Source organism: Eurosta solidaginis, chromosome 4 (genome assembly GCF_040869045.1).
Source record: "Eurosta solidaginis isolate ZX-2024a chromosome 4, ASM4086904v1, whole genome shotgun sequence".
In the NCBI taxonomy this organism is placed as follows: Eukaryota; Metazoa; Arthropoda; class Insecta; order Diptera; family Tephritidae; genus Eurosta; species Eurosta solidaginis.
Window position 1 is genome coordinate 194,464,962 of NC_090322.1, and position 13,373 is coordinate 194,478,334.

The 13,373-nt window shown below is 34.6% G+C and overlaps 1 protein-coding gene across 9 annotated transcripts in view; it reads right to left on the reverse strand.

The window, feature by feature from the left end:
- Positions 1–13,373, reverse strand: part of Kap3 (kinesin associated protein 3) — a 154,334-nt gene that overhangs the window by 85,426 nt on the left and 55,535 nt on the right. Inside the window, exon 1 of one of the 9 annotated variants that reach the window (XM_067784468.1) lies at positions 4,303–4,413. The exons of 4 other annotated variants lie outside the window; for them this stretch is intronic. Coding sequence is in view for 1 of the 5 variants with exons in the window: in XM_067784464.1 (XP_067640565.1) it covers positions 4,303–4,350 (48 nt within the window). In the remaining 4 variants the exon portion in view is untranslated. Of the gene's footprint in view, positions 1–4,302; positions 4,414–13,373 lie in introns of those variants that run through there. 4 more of the 9 variants (XM_067784467.1, XM_067784466.1, XM_067784464.1 and 1 more) reach the window with 4 other exon arrangements.

Sequence of the window (13,373 nt, forward strand, 5' to 3'; positions counted from 1 at the left end):
AAACAAAGTTCCATAGAGCTTGCTAACAAACATTACTCGATAAGGGAGTCATGAAGGCCCTTACTGACTACAATTAGAATTACATTACCTGCCATCACAATGATCACGGTCAGAGATAAATAATCGAAGCAGTAGAGATACTGGCAGCTGTGTTAATTTTTATAGCAATTAAGGCCTTAATTTTGCTTAGCATAACATCTCAAAGCATGTTAGGGTGTAAGCAATCCATGGAAAGAATTGGGTTAGGGCGAAGCATACATCTATATTGGGTCTCAGCATACATGGAAATAAATGGGAATGAAAAAGCCGATAAGCTAGTAACAGCAAGTTGCATGGATCCTAAAAAGCTTCTAGGATTTGCCAAGAGGACGTAGTTGTTTTATAACATAGGTCCTGATTTCTAATATGTTTTCAGTTTGGTCCTTGAGCAAACTTCTGGTAACACTGTCGACTCATTCAGTCAATGTGAGATCATCACAGACCGGCCAGTTCAACCTAACCTTAGCATCCCCATGAAAAGGCGAATCCCAACTATCATTTATAATAGAAGCATGCAGCTCATCTCTCGGAATTTATTCAGTATTATTTATGTTTATTTGACTAAAGTGTGACGGCACCCAAGAATGACATCATTATTTTTATCAAAATAACAACATTTTTTGACCTCTATCACTTCAGCGCTTAAGCACAAGCACATCACGCGATAAAACTAAATCTGAACATAAACAAGAAATGTTAACAACAAAATTATCAAATTTCAATATTCCATAAATTACACAATAAGCGTATCAAGATTAAAGCGATTACACTGTGTGACAACAAAAAATACCTGGGAGGTTATACAATTTTTCTAGTAGATCTCGAAGATCTAAGAATGAATGCATACAATATTTGCCCCGGACACCCCCAAAACCGTGAGTTGCGGGAAAAATCGGTTTTTCGAACCTTTGGCCTCTTGCGATTGTATAACTTTGTTGGCTATAATTCGATTTCAGTTTCACTCTGGATCGTGTAAGAAGAGATTTAGGACCTTTCCAATGATCATCATATGTGACCCGGTCTATGAAAAGGTGACTTATGACTCAAAAGAGAAATTGCGAGAAACTGCTGTTTTTATATACGGGTCCCTTTTTCGCTCTTATTTGGAATCCAAATCTATAAACAAAGTTTTTGTTGTAAAGATGGAGATGCAGGCTATTAGCGACCTTTGGGCAATTTTCGTCGTAGAGGTTTTGTGTAGCTATATTTGATTAAAATAATTTGTTAAAAATAAACCATTGTGAGCACACAAAGAAATCTATTTGTACTATGGCACTATTATGAATATTTGCACTGCATTACTGGTAGTTGCTATCATACGCTAGATGGCAGCGCAAACTGTAAGTTTTAATTGATTTGTAGAACAGCTGATTTTTGTTTATATTTGATAAAATAATTTTATTTGGCTCGTATATATACGAAACTCGAGAAAAGTGAAAAACTAAATAAATTTGTTCGTTATATATTAACTGGGAAAACATAACACAACTGTGAAAATTATCCCAACGAACAAATTTATTTAGTTTTTCAGTTTTCTCGAGTTTCGTCAACTTTGTTGCTATCTGTAGGCACACATTTATAGGAAGATTATATAACCCTGTATTGGAAACAAACTGGAACTCAGTGTATAATTATATCAAGATTATGACTAAGAAATATTTCTTTGGCTCATTGTTGTTTAAGTTTAGAATTGCCTTTTGCACACTTTCCTTCTTTAATATATAAACAATTTTTTTTCTTCCGGGAATATTTTATTTCAGTGGTATGATCTTTATGTAGTATGTACAGTTTTTAATTAAACGGTTTTATTTAGGTTGGTTTGTCAGGCTGGCTGGTTGGATGGTTGGCACGAATTTTGTAATTGAAATTTAAGTAACTTCCTTGAAACTTGGGATATAGTTCAGAACCCGATGACAATGCAATAATAAGAAAATTGCCGCTAGGTGGCCCAGGGATCGAGATATTCAAAAAAAATCGTATTTGTAGTCCTATTTGGCTCATATTTGGAACCCATAATACATACAAGAATAGAAAGCGACCCATGAAAAAAATCTCCCAACGCTTTTATTTAATTATCTGAGCAACGCCCTAGATTGATAGGAGTGTGATGACTAGTACCTAGGACCTACCTAATTATTTTCTAGCTTTTAGTATTATTATTACTTCATGTAAGTATTGTTTTCAATAAAACCGTTTAACTAAAAAATTTTTTTAAAATTATTTTTTAATTTATAGAAAGAAGTTAAATTTAACCGAAGCTGAGTTGGCGCAGAGAACACGTATTCAACGTCGCAATGATAAGAAAAGGTTTGTTGAGAAAAGCAAAGTGAAAATATTACATTTCGATGTGAAATATTACATTTCGTTCAAAAATGAAATGTCGCGTTCCAAACATTCATGTTGTCACCAGGGTAAAATTTTACTATATATATAAAACAAGGTATTTTACAATGGGTAGAAAGAAGTTAAATTTAACCGAAGCTTAGTTGGCCTAGAAAACACGTATTCAACGTCGCAATGATAAGAAAAGGTTTGTTGAGAAAAACAAAGTGAAAATACTACATTTCGATGTGAAATTCTATAAGAAAAACAAATCAAAAATTTTGAAAAACCGTGCAGAAAAATATGAGGAGGGGAAAGCCGAGAAGCGTAAATCAGCACGAGAAAATTACCGTATGGCAAAAGCAAAGAAAAGCAAATTGATGTTTGGGTTATATGATGCGGAGTCAAAGATTGAATATTTGGATATGGGAGATTTAGAAACAGAATGCGAACATTGTCACGCTCTCACGTTCAAAAATGAAATGTCGCGTTCCAAACATTCATGTTGTCACCAGGGTAAAATTGTACTACCATATAACGACGAGTACCTCGAAATACTAAAGAAATTGTTGTACGAAAGCAATGAAATAAATAAACATTTCCGAGAAAATTAGAGTGTACAACAATTTATTCGCCTTTGCTTCCTTCAATGCTCAAAATGTAGACTTGAAAAAAGGAGTCTATGCAATGAGTACTTTAGGCGAAGCTCACTTAAAAGCAACTACATCGCTGGAACACAACGGTAAATTCCCTCAATTTGGACAAATTTACATATATGACAATGGCGAAGCTATGTTTGAAAGAGCCAAAAGAGGAAAAAGAGATGATGTTCTTCAAATACTTCAACCAATTCTGAATAAAAATCCGTATGCTGAACAATACAGAAATCTTTATGAAATCCAAAAAAATAACATCGATAAAGAATATAACTTGAGCTTTTATACTACACCAACCGATCATCCGCGAGTTTATAACAAACTAACTTGCCAAGAATTGGCCGCTATAATCGATACGCAAGACGGTGCAATAAATCGAAAAATAGATGTTCGTGTTTATCCTAAAGGCCAATACGATTCGCATTTTTTGTCGTTCAATTCACCGCACACAGACCCTATGTTATTTCTTCTATTATTTCCTACTGGTGAAACTGGCTGGAGTTTAAATCTCAAACAGAAAGATCCGAATAATCGTATAACTCCGATTCAATACTACGGATATAAATTAGCAATTCGGAAGAATGACTTTAATCAGTTTTTGCACTTCTATATGAAGCCAAGGCACTTCGGTATGATATTCAAATTTACACTAACAAATTGACAACAAAAAAATTTTCAAAAATATTCTAGCACTTATAAAAATTTTAATTCAAAATTTATTCATTAAGGGGACCATAAAAATTCTAATATTATTGTTTTGTTTTTTCAATTTAAAAAAATTCAGTGTACGTATAATTTTGTATATGTATTGTGATTTGCACTTCAATATACAAATTTTTGAACTGCCCTAAATATGACTGTAGGTTTTGCAGCTACCAACCGATTTTAAATCTTTTACTAGTTTTGGATAGACAAAACTTAATTTTTTAAAACGGCATGGGGATATATTTGGAAATTTGTGTGAATACACGGTAATGGTCACACATATGTCGTTTTAAAGAATGAGCTCAGGTACATCCCACAAAGCTCTTAAGGCACGAAACCCCGTTTTTTGTCCGAAACTCACGACTTTTCGTGGTATCCAGGGAAAATCTTGTATGCAGTCATTTTTAGGTCTTCGAGATCTATGGTATGACTTCCAAGGTTTTTCAATTTTATCTTTTTTGTAACACTGTGTTATTTAACGCAGAGATCAAAGATTGATTCTGTTGTAAATTCACTGCAGAGCTAAGCGATACAGGCATTTCTACGCATAAAGCACTATTCTTATGACACTAAAGTATACTTCAATTAATGCGAGATAAACTTGTTCGTCTGTACATAAATAACGCATTAACGCTCATTAAACAAAAAAAATTAAGACCGTAAGTGGAAAACGCGCGACAGTCAAACGGTTTAGGCGGTGGCCGATTCGTTACTGATTGTGAGCTGTTTTGAGAGCTTAATTCTGAGTACGAATTTAAGTCTACCAGCAAAACTTAATAATTTGAAAATTTTACATATATCTACTTATAAACATTGTTCCTGTTGTTTTTGTTTTGCTTTTGGGCGTTACACAGCCAAATTATATCGTTAGTATGTATGAAAAGTTTGTTGTGGGCAGAAGATTCGCAGTATTTCAATATTTTTTATTCTCGTTGTCCCTCAAGGTGTCAATTAGTCAATGAATAAAATTACCCTTAACTAAAAAAGTTTAGTTCCTAGTTCTGATCCATTTTTTTTTGTAAATTGTCAGAAAAAAAAGTTTGGGCATGAAAAAAGAAAAGAAGGAGATAGCAATAAAAAATTTAAGTGTTATCAATTGTCAAAGTAATAACGCTTTGTTATCGTTAAATTATCGGTTAGTTGTCGGTGTGTTATTGAAGATGTGTAGACGAGTTATCGAATTGTTAGCTAAGTGTTATAAACTTGCTATCTTTAACGAAGGATATTGATGAGTCGTTGATTTTTGATCGACGAGCTATCGGTTTGTTATCGAAAACTTATCGACAAGTTTGGGATTATTAATCGGAAACTTAATAATGTATAATCAAAAAGTTACGATTTGTTATAGACTTATTAACGGAGAGTCAACAATTAGTTACCGGTATGTTATCGATTTGTTATCTAAAAGTCTTCGATTTTTTTTGAAAATTTACCGATTTGTTATTGAAATGTATCGGTTTTTATCGAAAAATCATTGATTACACTGGTCGACGGTCAAAATTTACCAGAGACGCCGTTATGAAATTCGTATGTAAAACCACCCCCTGATTTCGAAAATCGAGTTCATTTTTGATTCTATGGTACCGTTTTTTGAGATATTTGCAATTTACCGTTATTCGAAAAAACCAAAAAGATGGCTCCCTTTAATTACGTATATCTCACGAACGGGTCAAGCAATTGCAAATAGGTTTACAGAATCGGAAAGTCGATAAAATTTGCTATAAATGCATCATACATTGTTTTTTGCTCAACCATATAGTTTTCGAGATATTAGCTCATCATTTCAGATTTTTGTTTTTTTTTTATGAAAAAATATGAAAAAAATTACTTTTTGCGAGGGCAGCATTCCAAAACCACAACTTTTTTTCCAAATATTTTTTATTTACGTAAAGCTCTGCTTAATTAGAAAAAAAAATCAACTATCATCGAAGAAAATCGATGCAAAACTACGTAAGTTATAAGCGATCAAATGGGATATTATCCGGATAAACGAATAACACCATAACAATGATAATACTTTTTCTTTAAATAAATCAAATAGTACTTTTAATACTCGAATTGTTTTATAGTAGGTAGAGTGGTTGCATCGAAAGGAAGAGTGGTTGGGTTCGAAAGCTGCTGTAGGCATGTAGTTATAAACATGTATTTCCGTCACTTATGGGTAAGTATGCAGGTAGATTTTCAAAATTATAAGACACAGAAAATTTTTAAAGCCTACATCTAAAGCAGGTAGTATTTTCTTTTCCCGGCTTCGTATAAAAAGGAACCTTTCTGTCTAGGTAAGATTTGATTTTTTAAATTTTATTCTTGTTCCGAGTATAAATATGAGTTAATGCGCCTTGAAACTTCATAACATCTGCAAGGCTCGCCGGAGATAGTTCAGTTCATAAGTCAAATTTCAAAACCGTGATTTAGTAAAGAAAAATAAAATGAGTAAAAGGACGCGAGAATTTGAGTGTAATAACGATCCAGTTATGTTCTGTTTCATGTGTGGCCAATATACTATCATAAGGCGACGACGAGTGTTCTCAGATCATATCAAAACTTTATACTCCAAGTATTTTGGCATTGAGCCTAAAAATGCTGAAACACCATGGACACCGAACACTTTGTGTACATCGTGTCGAGTAGAATTGATTCAGTTGGAATCCGGACAACAAATAAAATTTGATACACCAATGATATGGAGAGAACCTACTTGCCATTCAATAGAGTGTTATATTTGTCAAACAAAAGTACTTGGCGTTGGAAGATCAAGAAGATGAACCTATGCCAGCGTACCTACAGTGACATTACCAGTACTACATTCAACGGCAGTTGCGGATCCAGTTCCATTGTCAACAGTAACATCTGAGTGCGGGGAATCAAGTTGTACTGAATTTCGCATGGGAAAGGAGAAAAACGTTCTATCACAAGCACAACTTAATGATTGGATAAGAGATTTGGAACTATCCAAGGAAAAGGCCGAGATCCACACTTCTCGTATGCAGCAATTTAAATTTGTATCATCCGATGTTAAGGTGATATATTGTAGAACTCGTCACGAACCATTTTCCAAACACTATACCAAGAAAGACAGTATATGCTACTGCAACGACATTCCTGGTTTATTTAGAGTTTGGTCAAACATATGATTCAAAAGAGTGGCGATTGTTCATAGACAGCAATAAACTGAGTTTAAAGGCTGTATTATTGCATATTGGTAACAAAAAGCCTTCTATCCCGCTAGCACATGCAGTAAATACAAAGGAAACCTACGAGGAAATGCAAAAACTACTCAAATTTATCAAATATGAAGAGCATGATTGGAAAATATGTTCTGATCTCAAAGTCGTTGCAATGCTATGCGTAGACCGCAGGTGGCTACACCAAGCACTGCTGCTTCCTCTGCAAGTGGGATAGCCGAGCTCGTAAGGACCACTACGTCAGAAAGGATTGGCCGGAAAGAGTCGAGTTTACCGTTGGTGTGGATAACATCAAATACACCCCTCTTGTCAAGAAAGAGAAAATCATACTTCCACCCTTACACATCAAGCTCGGTCTCATTAAAAACTTTGTTAAGGCTTTGGACAAAGAAGGCGAAGCATTCGACTATTTGAAAACAATTTTTCCAGATATTTCTCAAGCCAAGATAAAGGAAGGTATTTTTGTCGGACCACAAATAAAAAAGTTGATCAACAATAATCAATTCAAAGGACTACTCTCATCACTTGAGGCAGCAGCGTGGGAATCCTTTGAAAACGTCGTTGCTTCTTTTCTCGGTAGACACAAAAGCCCTAACTACGAGCAGATAGTGAACGACTTAATCAATAATTATGCGAAAATGGGTAAATATTAAAGGCTTATTAAAATTAATTTCCCAAAATTCTATAACTTGTTTACTTAACTAATATTTTCTTTCCAGGCGTAAATATGTCGTTAAAAATTCACTTTCTGCACTCACATTTGAGCTTTTTTGCCGGCAAATCTTGGCGACGAAAGTGACGAACATGGCGAAAGGTTTCATCAGCAAATGAAATTAATTGAAAATCGATATCAAGGATTCTGGGACGTCGCAATGATGGGTGATTACTGCTAGTTTCTCATAAGAGAAACCGATCCTAAACTGAATAAACGTCAAAGTCGAACACATAATTATTTCGACTACATAGTAAAATAAAATTAAGATAAAGATTGTTAGAATATAGTACAAACATAAATAAATTTAAAAAAAAAAAAAGTTGAAAATATGGGTAATTTCATTCATAAATTGAACTTTTAACTAAATAGAAACAGAGCATAGCTAGATATTTCACTCTTCTTTATACCATACATACGTTTTGAGGTATACGTTGAAATTGCGCAACCTGGGCATTTTTATTTGATCGCTTATAACTTACATAGTTTTGCATCGATTTTCTTCATTTGATAGCTTATCTTTTTTCTAGTTAAACAGAGCTTTACGTAAATAAAAAATATTTGGAAAAAAAGTTGTGGTTTTGGAATGCTGCCCTCGCAAAAAGTAATTTTTTTCATATTTTTTCATAAAAAAAAACAAAAATCTGAAATGATGAGCTAATATCTCGAAAACTATATGGTTGAGCAAAAAACAATGTATGATGCATTTATAGCAAATTTTATCGTCTTTCCGATTCTGTAAACTTATTTGCAATTGCTTGAGTTCGTGAGATATACGTAATTAAAGGGAGCCATCTTTTTGATTTTTTCGAATAACGGTAAATTTCAAATATCTCAAAAACGGTACCATAGAATCAAAAATGAACTCAATTTTCGAAATCAGGGGGTGATTTTACATACGAATTTCATAACGGTGTTTCTGGTAAAGAAAAAAAGTTGAAATTCGTGGTCCAGTGTTATTTATAGAAATTTTATCGATATGTTAACCTAAAATTTTTTCGATATATTATGGAAAATTGATAGATTGTTGATCAAAAAATGATCGATTTGTTATTTAAAAGTTACAAAACTGTTATTAGAGCATACCGATTTGTTTTCGGCGTGTGATCGATATGTTATCGACGACTCATCGGTATGTTATAATACTGATAACCATTAAATTTCAATGTAAAATCGATACCACTTTTGTAACTCGATGCCAATTTCGCTTTCGATAATAAAATAATAGTTTTTTGGTGTGGCTTGTTACCGATAGATAAAAAGCCGAGGAAGCTCTTCTCAAGTACCTTGAAATTATATGTTTCTGGGAATGTTACCTCTGTGGTCGTTTAGCTTCAACCTTAAAAAATTAGTTTTCTACGTAGATGTACAATGTATGTTTAGATCGAACTTCACGAGTTCTTGGGACACACGCCTTTTTTTATTAAACCTTCGCGATTTATTCCTATCAATCAGCATATTCAGCGCTTCACACTTGTTCCCTCCGGGTTCACTTTTCTACTTCAAGCTGTGTTTCAGGAGGCCTCATCTTTTCTTTCAGTAATACGTCTCCTCCTTTATATAAATATGTTAGAAGTTGAACCAATTTGTACGTCTAATAAAGCGCAGTACGCCTTCGATTTCAGCGTAACCAAGCTCCGATAAAGAGGCAATGAAGTGCCTCCACCTTGAAGAGCTTTTCTGTTAGATTAAATTGCAATGGACCTGGAATTCCTAGACAGTAGCCATCGAGCAGCCTCTTTTATGGCTGTTAGTTCTGCCTGAAAGACGCTGCTATGGCTCAGTAGCATAATAGTTAAGAAGAGCGAAAGATATTTTGATTATATACCACTACCCACATTGTCATTCAATTTGGAGCCATATGGGTATGGATTGGAGATATCATGCCATTCGTGTCGCTGGGATTCTAATATAGAATTTGTGATCTAAAGGAAGGGTCTGAGTAGTATAATCAAGTTGGCGAAAGTTTTCCGAGATGGCTACCAGAATGGTGGTATATAGCCAAATCTTATGTCGCTACAAGATAGGACTACATTCAGTCTTATCACATTACAATACGCCTGGAGAGTACCATACAAGAGAGAAGGTTGAGCATAACCACTAGAGCCATTGCGGGTGTACCAGATATAAGCATCCAAACCGTAATGCCCCAGAATAAGATTGGTTTGACGACCGCGGATTAAAACCAATGCAAAATGCGTGGCTTTAAGTCGCAGGCTATTCCAAAGAAATCTCAACAAGTAAGGAAGTCTAAGTTCGGGTGAAACCGAACATTACATACCCGGCTGTACACTTGAAATGCTGTTGTTGTTTGTTTTGTGTGCTTAATAATGCTACAAGGCTGCGCAATAATACATATACATACGGTTCTTTCTGAACTAATGTTTCTTCGAGTTATGGCTCCCGAAACATAGAAAATAGCTTAGTCATAAAAGGGGCGGTGCCACGCTCATTTTTTAAATTTTAAAGTTTTTCCTATTTATTGTTATAAATCCACTTGGGAAATGAAATACCATTGATATAAAGCTCTTTTTTGCAAAGATATATCTTATTTTATTCGTCCACGACCCTTTTAAAAATCTTTTGTATAAAAGTGGGCGTGGTTCTAAAACGATTTCGTAAATTTTTCTTCAAAGCATTGAATATAGTAAAGGCAACCTCTCTGCGGAACTTTGTTACGATAGGATTAACGATTTTTTATTTATCTTGATAACTTTAAACGAGCAATTCTTGTTGGTTTGTATAGCCGAACGATCTCGAGAACGGCTCAACCGATTTAAATGAAATTTGGGACAGAGATAATGTATCATCTTCTAAGACTTTCTACCTAGGTGTTGCCACTCAGAATGTTTCACAAGGTTACCACCTATTCGAAATTAAAAAAAAATTGCATGAGATATGCGATATGGGTATCAAACGTAAGGTATTTCACTCCGCTTTACAATAGGGACATTTTTGAGTAGGGTTGCCATTTAGGGTTGCCACTTTTTCGAAATTAAAAAAAATGCATGAGATATGCCTATATGGGTATCAAACGAAAGGTATTTCACTCCGCATTGCAATAAGGACATTTTTGAGCAGGGTTGCCATTTAGGGTTGCCACCTAATCGAAATATAAAAAAAATTGCATGAGATATGCCGATGTGGGTATCAAACGAAAGGTATTTCACTCCGCATTACAATAGGGACATTTTTGAGTAGGGTTGCCATTTAGGGTTGCCACCTATTCGAAATTAAAAAAAAAATTGAATGAGATATGCCGATGTGGGTATCAAACGAAAGGTATTTCACTCCGCATTACAATAGCGACATTTTTGAGTAGGGTTGCCATTTAGGGTTGCCACCTATTCGAAATTAAAAAAAAATTGCATGAGATATACCGATATGGGTATCAAACGAAAGGTATTTCACTCCGCATTACAATAGGGACATTTTTGAGTAGGGTTGGCATTTAGGGCTGGGGTAGTTAGACGAAATAGTACTCTACTTACTCGTATTCTATTAAAATTTTAAAGGAGAACATTAAAGTTAAAAATCTTCGTAAAAAATCTTACACATGATTCGACTTAATTTTAAATAATTTTCTTTTAAATGAATAATTGCAATTTCTCATAGATTACTATTAGAAAGATTTCTCAGCACAACGAAACGTTGCCGAGCAAAGCTCGGTCGCCCAGGTACTGATTAATAATATTTGTAAAATTGATTTTATCACAAGTGGGCGGTGCCACACCCATTTAAAATTTTTTAATTTTTATCAAGAGTCTCAATATCAGTCCACACGTCAAATTTCAATATTCTAGGTGTATTATTTACTAAATAATCAGGTTTTTTGTGTTTTCCAAAATGTTACATTTATAAAAAGTGGGCGTGGTTATCATCCGATTTGGCTCATTTTCAATACCAATATATTCTGGATACAGGTAAGCTCGTGTACCAAATTTGGTGAAGATATCTCAATATTTACTCAAGTTATCATGTTAACGGACTGGCGGACGGGCGGACGGAAATTGCTCAATCAAATTTTTTTTCGATACTGATGATTTTGGTATATGGAAGTCTATATCTATCTCGATTCCTTTATACCTGTACAACTAACCGTTATCCAATCAAAGTTATAATACCCTGTGTACAAGTACAGCTGGGTATAAAAAAACATATTTTAAATGTGTAAATATTTAGTATCTGTTCAAGATCACGTCAAACAACAAAAATTGTCTCGCTGTCAGTGTCGTTCCGCTACGACAAATCAAAATACATATAAACAAAATTCAACTCCACAATTGAGGAACATAAATAAGTAAATATTCGACATTGTTTGTTGGAGAAAATAGGATAAATATATATACATATTTACATATTTTAAGCAAATCTAAATGCAATATAACCTTCCATAAAAAAAAAGGAATACAATCAATGTTACCAACATTACGAAAATTTTTCGCTCAAAAATTGGTTTAAAAACACCCTGTTAATAATGGAAACACACACCTGTTGCTTATCTCGATGGCCGTAGATAAAACAGAATATTAGCCATCATCCGGTGGCAAAGAGCCTGAGCCAGATAAATAATTTTGCATGTAAATGCAACAACGATTTGAGCCAGATAAATCCAGATAGACGTCTGGTTCAATTTGTGAGCCTGATAATTTGTTAATACATGTTTTTAGTTTGGCAACGCTGCCTTTAATAAACCTACTTTTTCAAAAATAGATGTCACTGCTTAGCCTTTCGCCGTATGAGTTAAATGAAAAAGAACGGCGACATCTGCCTATCACATTTCACGTGTGCGAAAATATCACGACATCTGCTTCTCAAGTCTCTCAATGATCCAGAGCATTCCTGTGAGAATTGAGTGTGAGCCGGAACTGTAAACCTCACTAGATGACGGCAATTGTTTGACACCAAGCAATGATGCCAGATAGTCCCTGTGAAATATTGAAATCGATTTACCACATTTAAAATCAAATAATTCTCAAATCATTCCGTTCTAGTCGTTTCGTCGGAGTGGTCGTGCAGTGTCATCCTCGGCTCAACTGCAATTCTTCTGGCTTTTTTGGTTGAGCTGAAAATTTAAATAGGCGTCAAGGTTGGCTTTGTGCTTCCTCATGGCGTTTTGGCGAAGTTAGGAGATGCAATGCTTCCCTGGCCTGGAGTTAAGGCGGCGTTTGTGCACTCCTAATAGGAATCAGTGACATTTGAAAACTGGCGTGGTGCCATTGAAAAACCAAACTTGCTTTTATATACTTAACATAATATAACGGGATATTGTAATATGAACAAACGGAACAATATTGTTACGAATATTAGCAACATTAAGGGGTACTCTCATCTGTAAGCCGATGCTAAGCAGTGACTTGTAAGCACATCAATAATTCAATCATTATGTCTACACATATGTACGTACACGCAGCGGAGAAGCAACGCACAAACACATGCAGATATCTTATCTAAGATGCTCCCAAAAGTATGCAATTATAATTGTGGAAGTATCGCTCACAAATACAAACGCATATGAGAGCTACACACGTGCATCTGTAGTTATAATTATATACCAGTAACTAAGTAAATTCTGGAAGCGCCTAGAAAATGCAAAGAGGAAATCATACAGTATAAAAGCAGCAACAGTAGAGGCGCGACAATCAGTTTCATTTAAGCAAGCTATTGGTTGTGAAGTATCAGTGTTATTGTGAAGTACTTTAATAAAGGCCATTTTGCATTATTAAATATTGGAGTTATTTATTCAACAGTTTA